General features: G+C 38.6%; 2 protein-coding genes and 1 pseudogene across 2 annotated transcripts; 2 read left to right on the forward strand and 1 right to left on the reverse strand.

The window, feature by feature from the left end:
- Window positions 1-5,080: 5,080 nt before the first annotated feature.
- LOC141844002 (uncharacterized) lies at window positions 5,081-8,061 on the reverse strand. The gene is made up of 7 exons (XM_074732000.1): window positions 7,901-8,061; window positions 7,634-7,813; window positions 7,498-7,549; window positions 6,877-6,991; window positions 6,406-6,528; window positions 5,824-5,995; window positions 5,081-5,350 (listed from the first exon to the last, which is right to left on the reverse strand). The coding sequence occupies exons 1-7, from the start codon at window positions 7,988-7,990 to the stop codon at window positions 5,168-5,170; spliced, it is 915 nt and encodes a 304-aa protein (XP_074588101.1). The 5' UTR covers window positions 7,991-8,061; the 3' UTR covers window positions 5,081-5,167.
- A 3,534-nt stretch (window positions 8,062-11,595) lies between these two features.
- On the forward strand, window positions 11,596-13,227 carry LOC141813795 (uncharacterized). The gene has a single exon (XM_074701780.1). It carries the CDS (start codon window positions 11,596-11,598, stop codon window positions 13,225-13,227), a length of 1,632 nt encoding a protein of 543 aa, XP_074557881.1.
- Window positions 13,228-15,580: 2,353 nt separating this feature from the next.
- On the forward strand, window positions 15,581-16,331 carry LOC141813824 (secreted RxLR effector protein 161-like; annotated as a pseudogene).
- Window positions 16,332-25,359: the final 9,028 nt, after the last annotated feature.

Genomic DNA, 25,359 nt, shown 5'->3' on the forward strand with positions numbered 1-25,359 from the left:
CAATTTTCCAATCATATTGGGTTTTTGGGCCATGACAATCACAATTTGATACATAATTCTAAATTATGTATTTTTCATAAATTTCTATAATTTTCCTACTGATTTTTATAATTTTTGAGTCACGCACTCGAAACGGTCCCGCTAAGCGATTTTCGGGCGCGATCGCGGGACATAGCCCCTTGCGGGGTTTAGGGGCAGCACCCCTACTCGCGAAATAACCTTCACGAGTGTCCCAACACGATCCTACAGCGCCTTCCTTCGCTGTCCCAAACAAAACCGAATTTTTTGGGCGAGATCTTGCCGTTTCGGAGAGTTTTTCTCGGTGGTGAAGCCTACAAGTGTCCTAACACTTGTTGCTTCTCCTCTACGAGAAAAATTCTCATAAAAATTCTATAAAAATCATAAAATTACAGAAACATATAATCTTAATTTTTTTCTAATATAAAAATTTAAAACAAAAACATGTTTGTTTTTCGCACGTGGCTCTGATACCACTGTTGGACTTTTCGGAGCCGCAAAAACCGCTTTTTGCGTTGCGGAAACCCCGGAAGTCCATGCCACCGGATCCGTGCGAAAAAACATAAAAATTACAAAACTTGTTTCATATCCTAGATCTACTCTAGATCTACATGAAAAAGAGTTTTACCCTTCGGTGCGTGCCCTTCGCGTATCCCGCTCGTCCAAACGGTGCCGGATCTCGAGAGCGTCAAGTGCCGCTCCTCTATGGTATCCACACGGACAATCGGTGGAACCAAAACCAAAGGTGTGCTAGCACCCAATCAAGGTTTTGGCAATGGCTAGAGAGGAGAGGGAGAGAGGAGAGAAAACCAAGGAGAGGAGAGAGAGAGAAGAGAATGGCCTTCACGTTGAATGAAAAAAAACCCACTTTTCATCCTCCTTTTGTGGCTTGTCACATCAAGGCCATTCATGGCTAATTAATCCCATTAAAAAGCCTTAGGTTACAAACTCTCATTGTAACCCCCATGATGTGGCATCCATGATGATGTGGAGCATCACCATTGGTCACCTCTTATGCCACCTCACCTCAAAGTCAAATGGTCAAGTCAAGCATTGACCATGAGGTGGCATAAGTCAAGTCAACATGGATGATGACATGGCAAAAAGTCAAGTCAACATTTATGATGACATGGCACAAAGTCAAGTCAAACTTGACTCCCAAAAGTTCTCCTTCTCAAGTCAAGTCAAACTTGACTTCTAATCTCCCAAAGTTGATCAAATCAACTCCACTAGTCTAGTTTGGATTACACTTAACCCAACTTGATTCATCACATGAATCTAATCCTCTTGGTTCATCATATGAACCTAATTTCCACCTAATTGTCCTTTGTGTGTGACCCTATAGGTTCTTGTAACGTTGGCAATGCCCTAAACTCATTTAGGTGCATAAGTAGTGAGCGGTATCTAGCAACACATCACTACTACCCAAGTTACAAGAATGTTGAGATCCAACATCACCATTGTGACTACTAATTGTGACTCTTCACAATATGTGACAAATGTCCTTCTATCCTTGATATCATGATTGATCAAACCGAGGCATAGACCGTGTCATCCTCTAATCAATCTATGTCTTGAACTCCAAGTAGACTCACTACAATCAAACGAGCTCAACATCACATGTTGACTCATTTGGGCATGGCCATGCACTTTAGTGGTCTCACTCTATCAAGAACTATGATATCACTCCCGTTATATGGGAGGGATAGATCCCATCTACATCACTCACATCCCTCTACATAATTTGTTACATACCCAGTAATCGCCTTTATAGTCCACCCAGTTACGGGTGACGTTTGACGAAGCCAAAGTATGCAACTCCTTATGTTGGGAACCATGGTGACTTCAGGTCTAAGGACTAATAGTCATACTAATAGCCACATGAGAAAGTATATGACACTCATATAACGATCCATGATACTTTCTCATGGCGGGTCATTCAGTATACATTCTCCAATGCATACCCATGTGTCAACTTGATATCTCATATCCATGACTTGTGAGATCAAGTCATCATGTTGACCTACATGCTAGTCTCGTCGCATTAACATTGTCCTTGAATGTTAATACTTGACTAGGAATCATTTAGAGTAGTGTTCTCTATATCATCTCACTATCGATTCAACCAATCGATTGATATAGATACGAACGATCTACTCAAGGACATTATTATACTTAGTTATATGGCACGAATATCAAGTAAGTATAATAACCACAAATAAAATGCCTTTATAAAATGTAGAAATATGATACAATGAGTCCATACAACAATCATCAAATGATTGGCTCTAGGGCTCTCACTAACAAACCTTGCATAGCTGGCAGGCGATTTGTTTATTAAGGATCAGAAGAAGTCTCCATCAACCAGGTCTTGAGAAAAGGTGCTGGTTAATACTTCAGAGGGAGTAGAAAGGACATCTCAAACGACTCGATCGAATCGTTGAATATATTCTTTAAGAGTCTCTTGAGGTTTCTGTTTCAAGGTAAACAGATTTAGAGATATTTTCTGATACTTTTACTACTAACGAATTGATGGAGGAATGCGGCTTTAAAATCAGCGAAGGAGTGAATGGATGAGACCGGAAGGTGACTGAACCATTTCTGGGCAGAGCCTGACAGAGTGGTTAGAAAGACTCGACATTTAACTCTATCCGAGTATTAATGTAGTAGAGCAGCGTTCTCAAAATAGCATAAATGATCCTCTGGATTAGATGCCCCTGTGTATTCTCCTAACTGAGGTTGTCGAAAGTGTCAAGGCAACTCCTGCTTGAGAACTTTTAAAAAAGGGTGTGCAGGGTATGTTACCTCATCCACCATTATTATCTTGCTTTTGGGATCCAATAGAGGTGTTCCAGCCTTTGACTCATGTGAATCCCCCTCCAAAAAAAATCACTTCTTTGTTAAGGGAGTTCATAATGGATATGTCCTCTCCTAATGGCAGTGGCAATTTTCTATGCGGAGAAGGATCCTTTAGGGAGAAAAGAGGAGCTCCAGAAAGAGGTAACAATGATTGTTATTGTAATACCTTTAATACTGCTTGAGATACTAATTCATTGATCTTCTCAGATGTGACAATCATCTCTTCACCATTAGCTTTTCTCTTCGACAGAGTCATTCTCACCAATAATTCTTCTAGTGTTAATCATTATAGCGTCTCGGCTCAATTTTTCTATAGACGACGCCAATTTATTCCGATCAAATACCGTGGATGATCAAGCCACCGGCCAACGAACTGCTGACATGCATACTCCTCGAATATAATTATCAGAGAAGACAAAGAAACCTGAAAATTACTCAAAAAAGAGAGTTAGAATGACACCGGAGATATATCTCGATAAATCACTACGACACTCAAATTAGAGTTTTGCATGGGGAAGGAGTTTAAGGACTTGGGGAAATTAGGATTTATGTGTGTGTACTTGTGCCCATGAGTATAAACAACCATTTATAGAGTTTGTCTATATCCATTTATGATATGTTTCGAATTATGTGTTCTAATTATCCATGTCCTACAAGATATTTTCCTATATCTTCGGAAGAAATAATCTCATGGTCTTCTGATTGTGCGAGAAAACGGATCTCTCGGATTGCACAAGGCCTAAACAGACATAAAGGTTGAGACGTGAGATCGAGATAACGTAGGCCCATGATGCCAAGCAAATGCCCAAATCCAAGATTAAGGTCGGTACCCAAAGCCAAGATGAGGCCGACATGTGATGCCGAAAGAGTGTTGAAGTCGGAGCTCGAGGTCGGGACTCAAGGCCAAGATAAGGTCGATACGTGATGCCGAAGAAGTACTAAGGTCGGAGCTCAAGGTCGGGACTTGAGGCCATGAGGAGATCGATACATGATGCCGAAGAAGTGTCGAGGTCGGAGTTCAAGGTTGGGATTCGAGGCCAAGAGGAGATTGGTACGAAATGCAGAGAAGAAGTACCGAGGTCGGAGCTTGAGGTTGGGATTTGAGGCTAAGAGGAGATTGGTACGTAATGCCGAGAAGAAGTACCAAGGTCGAAACTTGAGGTCGGGGCCTAATGCTAAGATGAGGTTGGCACGTGATGCCGAAGGAGTGTTGAGGTTGACACTCAAGGTCGGGACCCGAGGCCAAGAGGAGGTCGACACGTGATGTCGAAGGAGTGTCGAGGTCGGAGCTCAAGGTCGATACCCAAGGCCAAGTTGAAATTGACATGTGATGCCGAAGGAGTACCGAGGTCGGAACTCAAGATTGAGATCCAAAGCCAAAATAAGATCGACACTGATGCCGAAGGAGTATTGAGGTCGGCACTCGAGGTCAAAATTCGAGGCCAAAAGATCGACACGTGATGCCGAAGGAGTGCCGAGGTCAGAGCTCGAGGTCGGAACCAAAAGGAGGTTAGCACGTGATGCTGAAGGAATGTCGAGGTCAGAACCCAAGACCAAGATAAGGTCGGCACATGATGCTGAAGAAGTACCGAGATCGGAATTCGAAATCGAGACCCAAGGTCATGATGAAATCGGCATGTGATGTCGAAGAAATACTAAGATCGAAACTCGAGATCAGGACCATCAATCAAGAGGAGAACAGCACGTGATACAGTACAAGTGCCAAGTTTAGGACCGAATCCTTAGTGAAAATTATTATCAAAGCCTGAGGTGTAAGTTGCCAACTAACCACCCTACTAACCACCCTAAATATTATTTAATCTTTATTCGTGATTCTGATTGCTTTCTTATTCTAAAGCTACATGGTAGCCATGTGGCAATCACATGGCGTTCAGCGCCTCCACCGTATCAGAAGAAAAAAAAAAATACTAATAAACAAAGATGTTCACTCCAAATTAATTAAGATAAGACAAACTGGCTAACAGTGCCGAGTTTAGATGACCATAGCTTTCAATCAAAGTCTGAAGTTAGCTGTTTCTACTTGCAGAGCCATTGAGTGGTTTTCCTGTGGTTTAAATCCATTCCAATTTTTGAGAACTTACAATGTTTAGAGGTTTGGATAGGTAGTACCTAAAATCAATACAAAGCACATTTTGGATGCTGATACTCCTACAGTATCTCAAGTTTGTCTACTAAGAGCTCAAGCAATAAGTTCATGAACCCATAAATTAGAAACACTTTTCGACATTTACTAAAATTATTATATATTACACTAGATTTAGAAATCCAACTAAGTGAGATGATGAACCCACTTTTCCAGGACAGATGGAGAACCATACCAAGGTCTTATTGTATCATCAGAACCAAATGGAGAGTGATAAACACCATCTAAGCTTATATTTAGTGCACCTTCAAGATGAGCAGACACTTCAGGAACCACACCATCTCCCCAAACATCTGCTTTCCCACAGACCTGCAGATAAGGAATGCTGTGATTTTGATGCTGAAGACTACATTTTAATCAAGAAAAGAGATACTCCAGGAATTTTCCAGAATCATGCACTAATATTATGGCAGAAGATATCTTGCAGAATTTTCATCTCGATCTATATGCACAAACAATCCAACCAGCAAAGTATTTAACAATCTGTTCATAATTTCCAGAAAAGGTTGTCTAGTTGCTGATTGGTAGTGTTGGTGGATGTCTCTGTTTTTTTCACTCACAAGGGCAAGTGAGCATATATTGAAACAGGGAAAAAGCATGCGCATGCACATTGGAGCAAAACCCTCTCAGAAAGATTAGAACGGTCGCAAGGATGATGATGCACATGAATTAAGAAATAGGATAACTCCTTGCCAATTCAGAAAAGAAAGTTGAAGTTTCATAAATTCCATCTCAACATCATGATTCAGTAAGATTTGAAAGAAATTTTGGCATGCACATACCTGTTTATAGCTTTGGCCAATCAACCGAGCACGTAAACTAGGTGCTGCCAGTGGAAGCTTTCCATTGCCATTATCTGTAATTGACTCTACCTTGTTATTATCTTCACCAGTAGAAATTTTATTATGAGAAGCACCATTAGATGTGCCAATCAAACGAGCACCTTCGATGTACCTGAGAAAAGTTTCTTATTAGAGGAAACTCTTCATAGACTACTTATCATTGCCATCTGCAGCCATTCAATTGCCTTGTGACTTTCAGGCCTAACGAATCAAATAATTGTATATGATTGTACTAATATTTCTTCTTGATGTTAACTTGTTCATGTATGGAGTCTTTTCCATTAGTTACCCGTGTAAAAAAATTAATAGCCCACATGATATGTGGACTTCTGTGCTGCTTCTCATTCAGTGAGTGCTATGAGTTCTAAAAAATGAACATATCAACACATAGATTGTTACTACTACAGAAGCTGTATCCAGCGTTGAGCACATATCAGACAAAAAAAGGGAAAAAAAATTGCAACCTGATATAACTTTTCTGTGGTGTTTACATCACTCAAAATTTCATTTGCAAGAACGTACCTTCCAGCGATACATATGTATTTAAGTTCGGGCGTGTAAACAGCTGGTGCACAATTCTTGTTAACATAATCCAGAAGACCTCTTGTTTGATCGATTACACCCGGCAAACCTTTTGGTGGTGGCCTAAAGGGATTGCATCATTAGTTGATCAAATTGCAATGAATAGGAATGAAAAGGAGATCAACAACAAAAAACAAAGCCTTGGCCAATCATCAAGAAGTTGATCTACTTGGACTATGTGGATCCAAATTCCAAGTAAAATGGCATGAAAGTATAACCATCTAAATTACTAAATCCTTAATTTCATATTGCTTTTATCGAAACTGATTTGCATAACTGTCAATACTTCCACTTGAGTGAACAATTGAGGTAAAAGATACGTGCAAACAATATCTAATCATTTTTGTTCTTAAATTTAGCCAGAAGATTTACCGGATTTTATGAAAGTGTTAAAGCAGAAATAAAACATACAAGTGAGGGGTTCCAAGAGTCAGCAGCAGAGATATGTTAGACGTCCCAAATTCTTCAAAGTACAGACGGCCAAGCCATCCGCCTGCAGAATGACCAATAAGTGAAATATTCCCACCTGCATCAAGATAAATATCAAAGTTTCACTTCTTATTGTTGAATAAATTATATCACCTGTAATTTAGAAGTGGCATTGATAATGAAAAGTTGGGTATAACAGGGCAGCCCAAACAACAACAAGATAAACCAAGAGGTTAAGGAGAAACAGATCTACACAACATTAAACTAGAGAGGTCTTCACACTGTAACACGAAATTTTTTAATGACTTGAAACTTTTGGAGTTCAGCAGCAGATTATGGGGAGAAGGAAGTCCAAAAAGAGAAAATTACCTAGGATGCCTTTTGAACTCTCAATTCACAAAATTCAACAATGGAAAATTATAAATAAAAACATCCACTGAAGCATAATAAAATCTGTGAGGATGGATCATGCTTCACGCTTCAGCACACAATAATTCCTTGCCAAAGTTGAAAGTTAAAGAAAGTTGTTAACTCGTGAAGAAGATCAGGGCGGAGGGAGCTACAGAATGACATCAAATCCGTTAAACTTAAGCTTAGACTCACCGTCTGCCAATAGCTCATTCGCCTCAGTGACAGCCTCGTCGACTCTTTCGAGGTACCTGGCCAAGACCAAAGCTAAACTCCAGTGAAAAACACAGAAAGATGGACCTAAGACAGAGTTGCGAATAGCGCAGAGAAGGTACCAATCTAAGACGGGGCGAGGGCAGAGACAGCCCCTCCAGTATTTAGGGCTGAGCAATCCGGCAGCATTGCGGAGCCAATCGACGCGAGAGACCTTGGCGACCACTGAAGGGATTCCGTACGCCTCCCTCAGCACCAAGGCTAGGTATTTGTAGTCGGCGGTGTTGTTCCCGAGTCCCTGCATCCGTGGAAGAGAGGGTGAATCAGAATAACAGAATGCCAGCAGACACGAAGAGAAAAAAAGGAAGGGAAGGGGGAGGCAGACCGGAAGTATGACGGCGGGGCGGGCGGCTGCGGGGGAGGCGGCGTTGGTGGCGAGTGGTGGGAGAGGGTGAGGCGTCGGCAGAACAGACATGGGGCGGAGCCCGGGCTTGTCGCCTTCCCTCTTCCTGTGTGTGGACAGAGGCAGAGCTGCTACTAAAATTGGGTTAGTTGGCCAGCGCGCTCTCTCTCTCTTCTTAAAAAAAGAACACTCATTTATAATTTAATATCTAAAATAATCATCTTTTAATTAAAATCTTACTAATTAAAATAATTTGGAAATAGAGCAGTTTTAATTATAATTACATCACAGTTATGATTAATGCAAGCATATATAAGATTAAAAAAAATGCTGCAATATGAATAATTGTCCGAGAGAATTAGGGGTGTAATTGAATCGAACTGAGTTAAATATTAAGAGGCTCGATTTTGAGTTCGGTTCATTTTTCCTAAGCTCAATCTCTATTCGAGTTCGATTTGAGATTTAATTTTTAAACTAAAGTTTGGTTTGTAATGAAATTAAATAGTTCATAAACAACTTAAGTTCGATTCAAAAATGATTCGTTTAGTCGAGTTTGATTTGAAAATAACTCATTTAAAAATTAAACGAGTTTAGTTCAAATTTAATTTAAAAATAGCTCGTTTAAAAGTTAAACGAGTTTAGTTCGTTCGGCTCGTTAATCATAATTTTTATAATTCATGTTATATATATATATATGGTATGATATGATAAAGGAGTCTTTTAATGAAGATATTCATGAGTCTCTTAACAAATATGTTTGTAAGTTTCTGAACGAATATATTCATAAGTTCACGAACTAAATACGGTTAAAATTTGAGTTTGGTTTGATAATATTTTTAAATTTGAAATCAGATTTAAATTCAACTTATTAACTTAATCAAATAAATTTAAATAAATTTTTTATTTGAATACAGATTAGAATAATTCACGAGCGACTCGACTAATTTACATCCTTACACACAGCGAACGTGAAAATCATGGACGATTTTTAAATAAATGATGGCATTCTCGATTTAAATTATTGAAAAACTTTATGGCCCCGACACAACTCACCAGATGGATACAAGCATGATTGAGATCTGAGTAAAAAATGAAAAATATGCACATAAATCCAAACAGCTTTTAATAGAAGACCATTATTGATCAAATTGCGTACTTGTTAAACAGTTCGCTCCTGCTGCATGCTTTACCTAACGAGGTCCCCATTTAACAACCTGTCTATTAATGGGAAAAAAACATTTTAATCGTCAGAAAAACGTTTTAATGCGTAGCTGATCGATCGATTTTTCTTACATTTAAAATACTTTTATTTTTTTACAGTTTTAATAATTTTTTTCTACGAGAAACGAAGGTTTAAAAATAAAAATTGATAAAAAAATAATAAATGTGCATAAAAATACAGTATAAAATTCTGACATAAAATTTACTGTATAGATCTAGTGTTATATTATATTTTTATATTAATTTTTTATATAATGTATAACTCTTTAAAAATATGAAATTATTAATAAAAAAAAATTGGATCATCACCAGTGACGAATTTTAAATGGGCAAGATGGAAGCTGTCGGCTCATTTTGGACGCGCATGTCGTGGCATGGATCGTAGCTCATTGCATTGAGTTGTCATGTCAGAAACCACAAACTGGGTCATATAGTACCTACCACACATTCGCCTATGCCAGCTTTGACTCGCGGCGGTGTCAGCTTGAGCACGTGGACATAAGGACGTCACAACTATTTTAATTTTTTTTTAAAAAAAATCATAATATATATATCTTTTATTATTAACGGGTAAAGTAGGCCTCTTTGCATGAGGGGCGTAATAAGAACTGCAAAAGTGAAATTTGTTTTATTGGTTATTTGGTGAGGAATGATAGATTATTTACTGATGGATTCGTAATATTTTTAAATTTATCTTCTTTAATTTAATATTTATAATCAAATTTTATTTGATTTCGCTTCCTAATTTGACTTGAAAAGACATCTGAAGGAGTTCATATTATTTTTGAGTTGATCGAAGTCCAGCACTCCTCAATCCAATTTGAACAGGAGACATCTGATGATATTATTTGATATTATTTTTTGTGTTGATCTTTTTTAGTTCAAAATTTTTAATCAAACTTCATTCGATTTTACTTCTCAATCTGCTTTGAAAAAGGGGTATCTGATGGGTTTTGTATTTTGCCTGACTTTAACACTCACCCGACTATAATACTTAGGTCTCTAGTTATACCGAGCACTCAGTCGCAGGCCTTGGGTCTCTAGTTACATCAAGCACCCACTCTTAGTATGCAGATTGCAGGTTACACCAAGAACCTAACCTCAGTGTTCATATTTCGATTACACCAAGCACCGGAGCATGATACTTGTTTCTAGTTACACCAAGCACTAGGTCTCGACTCTCGAGTCATGTTGTTGCAATCATGCCCATAAGTTATGTTTTGACGTTTGACACCAATAAACCTTAGAGCACAAGATGAGATATCTAACTTGTGTGTTAAGTGTGCAGGAAAGTCCTTACGGAGTAAGGCAAGTGGAAGGTCCAAGAAAGTCCATGAGGAAGTCCTTGCGGGTGAGAAGACGGAAAGTAAGGGCAAGGAGGTAAGTCTTGGATGAGAAAGTCCAGTAAGAGCATGGAAAGTCCTTGTGGGTGAGAAGACCGGAGGCAAGGCAAAAGAAAAGTCCAAGAGGGTCGGGGAGCGAGCTCTTGGCACGGGAAAGCCCTTACGAGGTAAGGCACATGAAGATCAAGAAGGTCGACGACCAGAGTCTTGATCAGGTGAGGAAAAATTCATTTCAGCCATATTTCACTGTTACCAGTCGACTGAAGGGTAAGCTCAGTCGACTGGCACCAAGTTATTATGCCTGATACGCAGGTTCAGTCGACCGAGATACGGGCCAGTCGAGTCAATTTTAAGTTCAGTCGACTAGATTTTAAGGCTAGTCGACTGAGGCAACACAGAAGGCTGAAGGACTCGACTGGACGTTCACGTCAGTCGACTGAGGTCAAAATCAGTCGACTCAAAATCAGTCGACTGAAGGGAAAATTCAGTCGACTGAGTTTTGAATTCTGACGAAAATCAGACGTGATATCAGCAGTTCAGTGGTCGTTGTCAAGGTTTGACCACATCAGTCGACTGGAGTGGTAAATCCAGTCGACTGGTGACCTAAAAACTGAGCTGGTATAAGAGATGAGTGCACTTCGTGGAAGAGACACACCAACCCTCATTCAAACTCCAAGCTCTTGTGCTCTAGTGATCAAGCAACCACCTGGTGTTCAACCCTAAAGCTTGGAGCAATCTTGTGAAGAAGAAGAAGCTCTCTACATTGTAATCATCTCTTCTCTTCTTCTTCATTTGTGTACTTCATTTGTGTAACTTGGTGTAAGAAGGTTTCTCCGCCTTCGGTGTTTTGACCGAGAAGGAGAGGAATAGTGGAAGAGTGGCTGAGTGAAGATCCTTGGATTAGTCGCCTCAAGGAGGCGGATACCAAGTAAAATCCTTCTTGTTAGCATTGTAGAGTTGTGAGGCAGTGTAGAGTTGTTTCCTTCATCGACGAAAGTTCGAAGAGAAGCTATTCAACCCCCCTTCTAGCTTCACAAGGTCCTTACAAGTGGTATCAGAGCTTGGTTGCTTCGGAGGACTCACATCCAAAGGAGCCAAGCAAAGAACTGCAAGATGTCGCTGAAGGAAGGTCATAGCACCACACGGCCACCATTCTTCGAAGGAAGCAACTTCGCCTATTGGAAGAGCCGCATGGAGTATTACTTGAAAACTGAAGTAGACATGTGGTTCTCCGTAACCGAAGGCTTCACTGAACCAACCGACGAGAATGGAAAAGTATTGGAGTCTTCGCGATGGTCCCCTGATCAAAAATGGAAGTCACAAGCAAATGCCAAGGCGGTGGTAACCCTACAGTGCGGTTTGAGCTCCGAACAGCTGATCAAGGTTGGCCCATTTCGAAGCGCAAAAGAGCTGTGGGATAAGTTGATTGAGCTCAACGAGGGGACCAAAGACTCAAGAGTAGCAAAGCGAGACCTCCTCATCAACCAAATGCAGAATTTCATGATGAAGGAAGGTGAAACCGTGAGTCAACTTCACGGAAGGTTCAAGGAGCTACTAAATGGACTTCATGCCATCGGGGAAAGGTTAGAAAACAGAGATCTCATCAGGTATGCCTTAAAATCCTTCCCGAGAGACACTTTGTGGTCATCCATGGTGGATGCCTACAAGGTTTCAAGGGATTTATCAACTGTCAAGCTAGATGAATTGTTTTGTGAACTTGAATTGCATGAACAAGCCAATGCAAGCCATAAGGAGAAGGGTATAGCTTTGGTTGCAGGTGAAAAGAGCAAGAAAAAGGAGAAGAAGAAGGAAAGGAAGGAAGAAACCTCATCCGACTCAAGCTGTGGAAGTGATAGCGATGAGGAGAGTTCGTCAAGCGAAATGGCAAACTTCGTTAGAAAGATAATGAGAAGATCACGGAGGTTCAACAAGAATGATGTGAAGAAGATGTTGACGGACAAAAATAAACGAGGTGAATTTCATGACAATTCTAAGTTTAAAACTGATGTGGTTTGTTATGAATGTCATAAAAAGGGACACGTGAGGAACGATTGCCCGAAATTAAAGAAGCAAGAAGAGAAACTAAAGAAGAAGAAGAAGGCTCTTAAAGCCACTTGGGATGACTCTTCGTCAAGCTCATCGGAGGAAGAAATAGAGAAGAAAACTAAACACATGGCTCTTATGGCGGTGAGCAATGTGGACAGCAGCGAGAGTGAAAGGAGTCAAGATGAAGATTCATCAAGTGAGTCATCATCTAGTGATGACGAGGTAACCTCTCCTAAGCTTGAAAAATTGTATGCTACTATTGCTTGCTTGACTAATGCTTTATCAAAATCTAAGAGTAAGATTAAGAGATTACAAAATGAGTTGAAAATGATTGACCATGAAAATACTTCATCATGTGATTATTGCTTGCATCATGATAGTAGTCATACATCGATGCATGAACTTGAAAATGAGAATGCAGCCTTAAGAATGCAAGTAGATGATCTTAGAAAGGCCTTAGAAAAATTTACATCTAGTTCCAAATACTTAGACATGATTTTAGGAGCTCAAAGGGCAGTTTACAACAAGGCTGGTTTAGGTTACAAACCAAAACAAAAGGAAGTGAATTTCATGTCCTTGACAAGTAGGCATAATATTTCTAAGGTTAAAACTGTGCAAGCTTGGGTACCCAAGCAATATGTTATTGATGCCACCGGACCCAAGATTTGGGTACCAAAACATTTAGTTCATCGTGTTTGAGCAGGCATGCGCCAAGGGGGAGCATCCAACTATTTGGTTCGTTGATAGCGGATGCTCTAGGCACATGACGGGAGACTCATCAAAATTCTCATCACTAAAGAATAAGAACAAAGGTACCGTATCTTTTGGTAATAGTGGTGAACTTAAGGTTATAGGAATAGGAGATATTAAAATTTCTGAACAATTCATGATTAAGAATGTGTTATTAGTGAAAGGCATGACTTTTAATCTTTTAAGTGTTAGTCAATTGTGTGATTCAGGATATAGGGTTGAGTTTAACTCATCCCAATGCTTGATTAAACACAATGAATTGAACACTACCATGCTAGTAGGCCATAGAAAGGAAAACATTTATCAAGTTAAACTATTTGGTGCTACTAACGTGTTTGCTAAGTGTTTCATGTCAAAAGAAGAAGAATCTTGGCTTTGGCATCGAAGACTTGCTCACACCAACATGAGGAACATCAGGAAGTTATCAAAAGAAGAGTTGGTGCAAGGCTTGCCAAAGCTGAAATTTCAAAAGGACAAGCTATGTGATGCATGTCAAATGGGTAAGCAAACCAAAGCTGCCCACAAAGGTAAAAACATTATGAGTACTTCAAATGCATTAGAACTTATACACATGGACTTGTTTGATAGTAGTAGATATGCATCATTAAATGGTAGTAGATATTGTTTTGTGATAGTTGATGACTACACTAGGTATACATGGGTATTTTTCTTGAAACATAAGGATCAAACCTTAGATACCTTGATTGCTTTTTGTACAAGAGTAGAAAATGAAAAGAATCACAAAATAAATAGGATAAGAAGTGATCATGGAGGTGAATTCGAAAATGACAGATTTACTCGATTTTGTACTGAAAAAGGATATAAACATGAATTCTCTACCCCTAGGACACCTCAACAAAATGGAGTTGTTGAGAGAAAGAATAGAGTTTTACAAGAAGCTGCTCGAAGTATGCTAAATGAGTATTCTCATCCTAGCTATCTTTGGGCTGAAGCTATAAACACGGCATGTTATGTGCAAAATCGAACTTTAATACACAGATTTTTAGATAAGACACCTCATGAATTGTGGTTTGGAAAACCACCAACAATTAAACATATTAGAGTGTTTGGATGCAAGGTGTACATACTAAACACCAAAGATCACTTAGGAAAATTTTCGGCTAAGGCTGATGAGGGTATTCTTGTAGGATACTCAAATCATAGCAAAGCGTATAGAGTATACAACAAGAGATCTAAGATTGTTGAAGAATCTCTAAACGTTGTATTTGAAGAAAATTCATCTTCAAATTCATCAAAAACAAATGAGTTAGATGAACCCTTTCAATTAGAAAAGTTAACCTTGACCGAGGGAAATGATCAAGGGGGAGGGGTTCAAGAAAGTGAGGATGAGAGAATAGAAAGTCAACCTCTTGAAAGTGTGGTTACCACAACTCAAGAACCAAGACATACTAGAACAAATGTTAATCATCCCATAGACCAAGTTGTGGGAGATATAACACAAGGAGTGAGAACCCGATCCTTCTTTCGAAATGAAGGAAGTCAAGTAGCCTTAATCTCTAAAATTGAGCCAAAATCAATAGACGAAGCATTGCTTGATCCGGATTGGATTCTAGCTATGCAAGATGAATTGGCTCAATTCGAAAGAAGTCAAGTTTGGGACTTAGTTCCTAGATCCAACGAAAATTCCATTATTGGAACAAAATGGGTATTTCGCAACAAGCTTGACGATAAGGGAGAGGTTGTGAGAAACAAAGCTAGGTTAGTTGCAAGAGGATTCAATCAAGTAGAAGGGCTAGATTATGATGAAACATATGCCCCTGTAGCTCGATTGGAATCCATAAGAATGATGCTTGCATTTGCTGCTCACAAAGGTTTCAAACTATTCCAAATGGATGTGAAATCAGCATTCTTAAATGGGTTCATAAAAGAAGAGGTTTATGTTGAACAACCACCGGGGTTTGAAAATTCTGAGTTTCCAAACCACGTGTTTAAGCTTAAAAAGGCCTTGTATGGTTTAAAACAAGCACCTCGTGCTTGGTATGAAAGGTTGTCAACATTCTTAGTGTCTAAAGGATTTCATAGAGGGCAAATTGATCCCACACTATTTTTGAAAAATAGTGGGAATGATATTTTTGTGGCCCAAGTATATGTAGATGATATAATTTGTGGTTCCACAAATAAGGACTATTTAAATGAATTTATAAATCATATGGAGAGTGAATTTGAAATGAGTTTAGTTGGTGAATTAAATTTCTTTTTAGGCTTACAAATCAAACAAACTAAGGAAGGAATATATGTTCATCAATCTAAATACGCAAATGAACTGTTCAAGAAATTTGGCATGGAAAATGCCAAAGAAATTTCTACACCTATGGCAACTAACACAAAATTAGATAGTGATCCTGAAGGAAAAGATGTAGACCCTAAACTTTATCGTAGTGCTATTGGTAGCCTACTGTATCTTACGGCTAGTAGACCTGATATTTTATTTGCCGTAGGCATGTGTGCAAGATTTCAATCTTGCGCCAAGGAGTCACATCTTAGTGCAGTGAAACGAATCCTACGATACTTAAAAGGGAACTCAAAATGTAGGATTATGGTATCCTCGTACCGAAACATTTGATCTTGTCGGCTATTCCGATTCCGATTATGCCGGTTGCAAATTGGATCGGAAAAGCACTAGTGGAGGATGTCAATTTCTTGGATCATCCCTAGTGAGTTGGACAAGTCGAAAACAACATTGTGTAGCACTCTCCACAACCGAAGCTGAATATATCGCTATGGGAGAGTGTGTTTCACAATTGTTATGGATGACTCACACATTAGAGGACTATAAACTAATATACAAAAATGTTCAAGTCCTTTGTGACAATATAAGCACCATCAATTTAACCAAAAATCCTGTTCATCATTCTAGAACAAAACACATTGAGGTGAAGCACCATTTTATTCGCGATCATGTAACTAGGGGTGATATTGTGCTTAACTATGTTGAATCAAAATCTAATCTAGCCGATATCTTTACTAAACCACTCCCCGAAGCCGAATTTAGCTATCTAAGAAGAGAATTAGGAATGTGCTCGGTTGGTTAAGAATTCTCTCCATGATCATCTTCACACCTTAACTAGATTGCATCTCTTACACACGTAGCTAATACCTTGCTTGTGTTTTTGTACAACTTAGATGGGAAGAGATGCTAGGATCATTCTTTTAGTTCATAATGCTTGTTATGATGCATTACTTTGGGCTAAGAGATTGAATTTTTATGGATCATTTATTTGACCAACCATGGGGAAACCAATATATAATTCATGTGTATTTGGTTCGAAGATCATGGTTGGACATTGGAGACGAATCAAACAAAATTGGTTTGAGTCAAATCGGGATTCGATTGGTTAGCGAACCAAGCAAACCAAGGTTAGTCCGGTTTGCTACAGTAATAGCTTGAACCGAACCCGGTCTGAACTCAAAGCTTATAGGTTAATGGGTTAAAGGATATGGTTCAAACCCGTTAACCCAAACCCGTTAGGAATCCTTAAGCCAACAGTAGTCGCGATCTTCTTCTTCCATTTACGCCCGACGCCTTCGCTTCTCTCCCGATCGATCTCCCTTCTTCTTCTTCCACCCCATCACCGACGAAGCTTTTCCAGGCCGCGATTGTTCTCCTTCTTCACCGTGCCGAAGTCGCGATCTGCTTCCCTCTCGTGTGCCGAAGCAACGATTCCTTCTCACGCCGAAGCCGCGGTCTCCATTGCTGCCCGAAGCTTTCCCCTTCAAGATCAGCGAGCTCCCTCTTCCACGCTGGACGCCGCCTCCTCTCCTCTCCATCGCGATCAGGCCTCTGATGTCGCCTTCTCCCATTCTGCCTCGCGTGCCAGCCGCCGAACGAGCCAGCCATTGTCGATCGGAGATGAGTTAGGGTTCTAGGGCAAGGATTGGAGGTAAGGCATTAACTCTAGTTCATCTATGCTTGGTAATCTTGGATTTGCTTGGACCTATTTGATTAGGGTTCGGCAGAAGGATTTGATCAAGATGGAGATTAGAGCATCCTAGAGCATGAACTCTATCTGAGGTGAGGTTTTCGATCATTGAATCTTGAAATTCTGGTTTCATGAATTTGTGTTGATAATATTGGTTTGTTGAATGGAATTTCGGGTTTCTTAGATTCTTTATCTCAAACGAGAAGGATTGGAACAAATTTGTGGAGATTTGATTCAAGAACAGAGCAAAAGATTTTGGAGCTGAATTTCTAGGAATTTAGCTGAGGTAAAGATTCCTATCTTGAGTTCCTTCACTTTGCGATGAAGGTTAGACTAGCTATTGATGATTGGTTTGATTTGGGAATAAGAATTAGATTAAGATCAATTAGGTTATGGATAACCTAAATTTGGATCGAACTAGGGTTGAACCCAAATGGATTTGATTGGTTAACTAAGGTTGAGCTTATCCCTTAGATTAGGTTATGGATAATCTAAACTCGGATCTAATTAACCATGATTAGTTTAATTAGGTTATGCCTATTAAATCTAACGTGGGTTAACTTAGGATTGATTAAATAGGGAATTAACTATATTAATTGGTTAATAAAATTAATTAATTAATTAGTTAATCCCTGTTAGTATCAACCTAAAGATTTGATTAGTCTAATCTAAGATGGATTGATTAGCTTAGGTTTGATTAAACATGATGTTAGTGGTATTGATCGATTCGATTAGTACAACTAATTGATTGATTAGTTAAACCTTTGTTAGTATCGACCTAAAGATTAGATTAGTCTAAACCGAGTCAAGGTTAGTTAAAAAGGGTTAAAGTAACCCTTAGAGTTTCCTTGGTTGGATTAGGATTTCTTTGATGTATTATTGAGTACCCCGATACAAAATCAAATATTAAACTCTAAAATAAAACATTATCTCTAAAACAACATCCAACTAATGCATAATCGATACAATAAGTTTGAAGTTCTTCCATTCTTCAATTTTTCAAAATTTTGACACCACTTATTCTACAAAAGAAAAAAAATAAAAAGAGTTAACTATAAGATGGGTCGGGTTCGGGGATGGAGATGGGGAATATTTGAAATACCATCCCCAACCCATCCCCGTTTTTCGAGATTCGGGGATTCCCCATCCCCATCCCCGCTTTCTCAGATTCGGGGATTCTCCAGTCAAAATGGGTTCGGGGAACGGATTCCCCATCGGGTTCGGGTCTAATTGCCATCCCTACCTAGGAGCAAGGGATCCATTCCCATGCAACACACTTCACGCTTATGACGATCGATTTATCTGTGACATTGGGCCATCCAACGTTGCTCATGTAGGATCGAACCAGTCGCTTTCAAAATTAATTGGATCGTAAGAGTTGGATACCTGTATTATCAAAAATAAAATAAAATCTTGTATATATAATATGTGAAGTTGAGGTTTAGAAGGATCATTAGACGTAAATTTGTTGGTCTCTAGATAGTTTATATATGATTTACTTTAAGTTTGTTAAAATAATATATACAAATTAGAAGTAGTACAATAATCTACTAATATTAGCTTATAATCATAAGTAAATGCACTAATTAATTAAACAATGAACATTAATGCTATGTTTACTTCATACAACGGATGAAGAAAAGAAAGGAATCCCTAGGGAAAATAAATCCCTAGGGAGGAGAAAGGAAATCTGTGCACCCGCGCAGAGTAAACGGAGGACTCGCATTCCACAGGGACCTCGCCGCCGCCACCATCGATGGGTGCTGGAGCTCAGCACCCGCGCGGGTGCGCACCCGCGCAGCACCGACCGAGATCTACTTCGTCATGGAGTACGTCCGTGGCGGGAAGCTTTTCTCCCGCGTCTCCAAGGGTCGGCTCCGCGAGGACGTCGCCCGTCGATGCTTCCAGCAGCTCGTCTTCCACCGCGACTTGAAGCCAGAGAACCTGCTCGTTGACGAGAATGGCGACCTCTCAAGGTCTCCGACTTCGGACTCTCCGTGGTCGCGGAGCAGAGCCGCGTCGGGGACGCCCTGCTCCACACCTTCTGTGGCACGCCGGTGGCAGAAGAGAAGAAGAATCGGGTGCGCCAACGACAGAGGAGGAGAAGAATCGGGTGAGGAGGAGAAGAATCGGGTGCGCCGATGGCAGAGGAGAAGAAGAGAAGAATCGGGTGCGCCTGCGGCAGAGGAGGAGAAGAATCGGGTGCGCCGGCGGCAGAGGAGAAGAAGAGGAGAATTGGGTGGGTGCGCTCTCGCGAAAGGCGGAGAGAATTTTTATTTTTATTTTTCGTCCGTCCGTCGCGTTCCGCCCGATTTCGGGGTGACAGATTTTGGGGAGAAAATGATCCGCTGATGGATAAAATTTCCATCATTTCTTAAAAAGTTATAAAAGTAAACAATGGATGGATACATACTGAGGAAAGTTTTCCACTGATTTACTTTCCGCCCTCCCAAGTAAACAGGGCATAAGTAAATAATTATGAAAGGTTTTGTTGGATATAGTCCAAATTAAATTCAACATGATCAAAGAATTTAAAATAATGAGTTAAAAAGATTAAGCGAAGAGGTTGGATTAGAAACAATGGGCGATTTTGTTTTGTTTTTAATTGCAAATACCTTTGATTAAACTAGTAATAGTTAATTTGATAATTTTTAGATATTTATTCCAAAACAATTGAAAAGAGAATTTTATTTTTTTATTTTAAATATTCTTATTTCATATTCAATAAAAAATATTTTTCATAGGGAAATTCAATCTCGACATCATATTATCACTATAATATAACTTTTTTTTCAAAGAAAATCTCTTTTTAATTGGACTTTATCATAATATTAAGAATATATTGTGTGATTTCTATCAAAAAAAAAAAAAGTCTAGGTTTGACGAGTGTCATAAGATTATTTTTTTAGCGTCGCTTGTCCCATGCGACACTTAAATAATTTATTACAGTAAAAAGTGTTGGTGTAAATCAACCTCGATCAAAGTTGATTAAGTTTATCAAACTTGAGTTAAAGAGTTTTAATGTTTGACTAATATGATAGAGTGAGACCGTTATGGTAAAGAGGGACCACTATGGTAGATATTGACTGATATGGTGTTTGATCAAGATGGTAAAGGAAGAGTCAAGTAGGTAAAAATTGATTGGATACTTGACGGTGGAGAAGTCCAAGTAAGTCACGGTTGATTGGACACTTAACATACAAGAGAAAGTCCAAATAGATCACAGTTGATTGAACATTTGATATTCAAAAGATCAACTAGGAGTTGGCATGACGTGAGGAAAATCTAAGTAGGTTATAAAGGACCGGATACTTACCATGAAAAGAAAAAAAATCCATATGGGTGATAATGGACCAGACACTTGGTGGTTGAAAATTCAACAAGGAAGTTGGTATGAGAAAAGTCTAAGTGGGTTCATAATTGATCAAACATTTTGACAATGAGAAAAGTCTAATAGGGAATTAGCAATGAATGAAGTCCAAGTGGATCATGAATGATTGAACACTGGGTATATGGATGAAGTCCTAACAGGTCGAGAGTGACCAAATGCTATGCAATGACAAAGTCTCGATAGGTCAAGGTTAATCGTATATTAGGCAATGAAAAATTCTAGTAGATTAAGGTCAATCGACTATTAGGCGAGGTGAGAGTTTAGCCTTAAAAAGGCTAAAATAGAGGTAGTAATCAATTGCTAGGAAGTAGAAATTCATGATTTGAGGTGATAAAGAAGGCTTGCAACTCAACTACCTAATTCAATTACAGGCTATCAATCGATTGACACTATAGCAATGAACATAATGCTGTGAAATATATTGGCTAGTTCGATTGCTCATTGACAATCGATTAGTGACTACTAGCAATCGATTGCTAGGTAAAAATAACCATTCTATAATGGTCGAATTATAGCAAGACAATCAATTGAAGGTAAATTAACCCGAATACAATCCTATAAAAGAGGATTTCAAGGTCATTTAAAGATGTCGATTCTTGAAGGTTTGGAGATGAAGTGCTATTGTATTTTCTACCATCAAGAGGCAATCCAAAGCAATAAAGAAACATTTAAAGCAAAGTTTTTACTTGTAAAATTTGTATTACTTTGATTTCATTTGTATCTTTGTATTTGGTTGTATTGCTTATGTTTGTTGCAAGAAATATGTTGTAGGAGACTTCTTCACTTTCGGAAGGTATCTAAGAAGGAGAAGGTTCGTGGTGATAGTCCGCTAGGACTAAGCCTTGGACATAGCTGTTTTGGGAGGCGATGAACCAAGTAAAATCGATTTGTCTTTGTGTGTTTTCTTTTCTTTTGTATTGTTTTATTTCACAGCATATTAACAAATTGTAGATGAGCACACAAAATTAAATGGAAGTGATCGAAGCTATTTACTCCCTCTAGCTCGCACGAATTCTAATAAGCAGTATCAAAGCGAGGCCACTTTTCATCAGATTAACCTTCATCAGAGCACAAAAGCTAGAGTAGAAGATAAAGTCTCAGATTTTGAAGGAGTTAAATGGAGTTTATAGATGGACTTGGATACGACATTCGAGTTCCACCTCCTTTTGGAATAGGAGGAATTTAGATCATTAGAAATCAAGAATGAAGAATTTCTTAATAATGGATATAGAGCAATGGTTTACTCTAATGGAAGGAGTTAAAGCTTCGCGAGATATGAAAAGAAAACTTCTTCGGAGGAGCAAATGGAGTGAGGAACAAGTTCAAAAATCTATAGCAAATGAAAAGGTAACTAAATTACTACTTAATATCTTGCCTAATGAGATTTTGTGTAAGATAGGAAAATTTCAAGATGACAAGGAATTTTGGACAAAACTAATGAAGCTTCTTAAAGATTCTGTTAGGACACATGCGAGCTAGGGGGTGAATAGCTTTGACCACTTCATCCCAATTTTGTGCTCGTCATTTGAATACGTAGAAAAAAACTTGAATTAAACTCGACGCCACATGCACAACACTAGTGGTTTACTACTTCCCAAGGTGACTACATCCAAGGCCTAGTCCCAACGACTATCTCACTATCCTTCTCATTCTCGGATATCTTCTAGAGGCAGAGAAGTCTCTTACAATAAATTTTCACAATAATACAACAAGAATGTGAAATACAAAAGCAAATACATAAAAGTAAACTACTTTACAAAAATCTTTACTTTGCTTGCTCTTTTGTCGCTTTGAAATGCCTCTTAGTGGTGGGGAATGCTACAACACTTCGTCTCCAACCTCTCAAGAACCAACGTCGAAATTTTTTTTGAAACCCTTCTTTTATAACCTTTAAGGAAGGGTTGATTTTCGTCGATCAATCGACTAATCTTACTCATCAATTGATTGATCTACTGTAGATTCGTATATTACATTAACCTATTAGCTTAACGACTCTATCCATCTCAACATCAGTCAACTGCTCATTACTATTAGTTGATTGACCTATCAGCTTAACGGATACCCATTATCAATCAACTAATGCCATCAATCAAATTTTCTAATCGATATTTAAAGCTTTTGCTCACTGCTACAATGCCATCAGTTGACTATTACAACTCATCAATCTACTATTACCGTAGAAAATTACTATTCATCACATTGTAGTAGTAATGTAGCAATCCTATTTTTGGCGATCATTAGTCGATTGATGCATTCTATCAATCAATGAATACTCTTGTTCCAGCATTACCAAAGCTAAATTCTCATCTTGTCTGGTATTCAATTAATCTCAAATTACCAGGACTTCTTTTGCTTGACATCCAATCAATCTTGACATGTCAAAACTTCTCGTTGCCTAGCATATAGTCAACCTTGACTTATAGGGACTTCTTTGTTGTCTAACATTCAATCAACCTTAACTTGATAGGACTTCATATCTCATGCCAACTTCCTATTGGATTTCCAACCATTAAGTGCCCGATCAACTATGACCCACTTGGACTTTCTTCTTGTGCCAATTCCATGTTGGACATCCGACCACTAAGTGTTTGGTAGCTCATGATCCACTTGGACTTCTCACTTGCCAATTTCCTATTGGACTTTCGATCAATAAGTGTCCGATCAATCGTAATCTACTTGAATTTTTAGTCTTGTGCTAACTCTATGTTAGACTTTCGATCACCAAGTATTGGGTCAACAGTGACCTACTTGGACTTTCTACTTCTTTGTCAAGTATTAATCAACTTTGACTTACTTGGTTCTTACTCAATCAAACTAACTTATTGATTGGCTGTCAAATATCTGGTTAACCTTAATCTACTTAATATTTCACTCGACTAACTAACATATTGATCAAATATCAAAATTTAACTCGAGTTAACTCGAACTTGGTTAACCTGATCAATCTTGATTATGTTGGTGTTGGAAGCACCATAATGAACCCAGAGTTTGATATATGACTAAGTGTAAAGTTAGGTTAGTTGTGAACTAATGATTTTATGTCAAGTGTAGTAGGTTACTTGACAAGTAGCGAAGTCCTGATTGAGAATTAGGCAAGTAACTAAGTCCTAGTGAAACTAGGCAACACAAAGTCCTAGTTGAGAATTAGACAGTTAGTTAAGTCTTGGTTGGGAATAAAGTAAAAAAGTCCTAGTTGGGAACTAGGCAAAACAAGACCAAGTGGAATCAATTGGGAGCTAAAGGCTTGGCAATCAAGTCCAAGTTAGAGTCAGTTGGGAGCTGAAGCTAGGCAATTTATACTAGATGGGTCAGTTAGGAGTTGAACATCTAGTGAAGGTACATACGAGTAAAGTTTAATTTTACATCATACTAATTATGCATATCAAATGTAGGGAAGTGAGGTTCAACGGTTCTAAGTGACTGGAGGGAGTCCGAGCAACTGGATGGAAATAACTTTCAACTAACGGAGTCAAGGCTTACTAGGCTATTGGAGAGAGGAGCAGGTGACCCTAGCTTCCAGGCCATTGTAGATGTTTCTAGATGACTGGTAGTGATGAGATCCAACGATCCAAAAGAGGAAGGCAAGATCAAATTTGATCATGCTTTAGGTGACTGAAGGGTCTCCAGTCGACCGGAGACCACGAACGTCGTTATCTCTTAGATAAACATCGTAGCTACGTCAACAATGCTCCAGGCGATTAGAGAGTGTTCAAGCAATCAGGGCTTGCCACGCCAGCATCCTAGGAAGCTCTATTAAAGGAGCATCGAGGTAGAGCTTTCAGAACATCTTTCCGACATGCTACTATTCTATTCGTGCTCATACTCACTGTACTCTTCGGATGCTACTGTAAAGATGTGCTGTAACTTTGGGCTTCATCTTCTAAATGGTAACACTTAATGTAACATTGTCTTTATTTCATTGTTGTCATATATTCTTGTATTTTGTGCGTATAAACTTTTTAGATTCTTTTTGGATTTCTCCACCTCTAGAAATTTTCTGGAAAGGAGTTAATCAAAATAAGAATCACAATTTTTATATTGTGTGTGTCAACTTGTGCTTGTCATTACTTTAATCATTACATGCGTATTTAAACTACTTAGGAGTTTAATAATCAATATTTGCTAGACTTGCTTAATCATTCTATCAATATCTGCTAGACTTGCTTAATCATTCTGTTAATTTTGAGATTTTCCAAGATAATTGTTAAGGGTTGAAATTGCATGTTTGGCAATTTTCTAAGTTGCATGATTGTCAAACTTGTTGATTCATTACTTGCCATCCATTATTAGTTCATTACTTGCTATATGTTTTTATTCATTATTTGCATTACTCTGTTGTAATATTATTTTTATTTTCTCTATTTTAAGTTTGGATAAAACTTAGCTTGTAAAATTCGTAACGTTATTCATCCCCCTCTAAAGTCGAGTTCGATCCTATAAATTGATACAAAGAGGGTTGAGCTGATAGTACATTAGGAAAGTCTGGTTGGGTGCATGTTTAGAAAAGGCAAAGAGTACCCTATTTAGTGCATCTAGTCAAGTGGAATTAGCCGAAGTTACCTCACTGATAAAATCCATATTATCATGATACAATATTAAACAAATAAAGTATTGAACCTTTCTACACTAATATAGTATAGGGATAACTTGGATCGTCTTCCAATGAATGTAACGATCAGATGATAATTCCTAGGATCGATTTATTTGTGAATGACTTGGGGTTTTGAATTTCAAATGATGGAAACAAAT

This window comes from Curcuma longa, chromosome 1 (genome assembly GCF_044706935.1).
Source record: "Curcuma longa cultivar G26 ecotype Majalengka, Jawa Barat chromosome 1, ITB_CL_G26_1.1, whole genome shotgun sequence".
Classification (NCBI taxonomy): Eukaryota; Viridiplantae; Streptophyta; class Magnoliopsida; order Zingiberales; family Zingiberaceae; genus Curcuma; species Curcuma longa.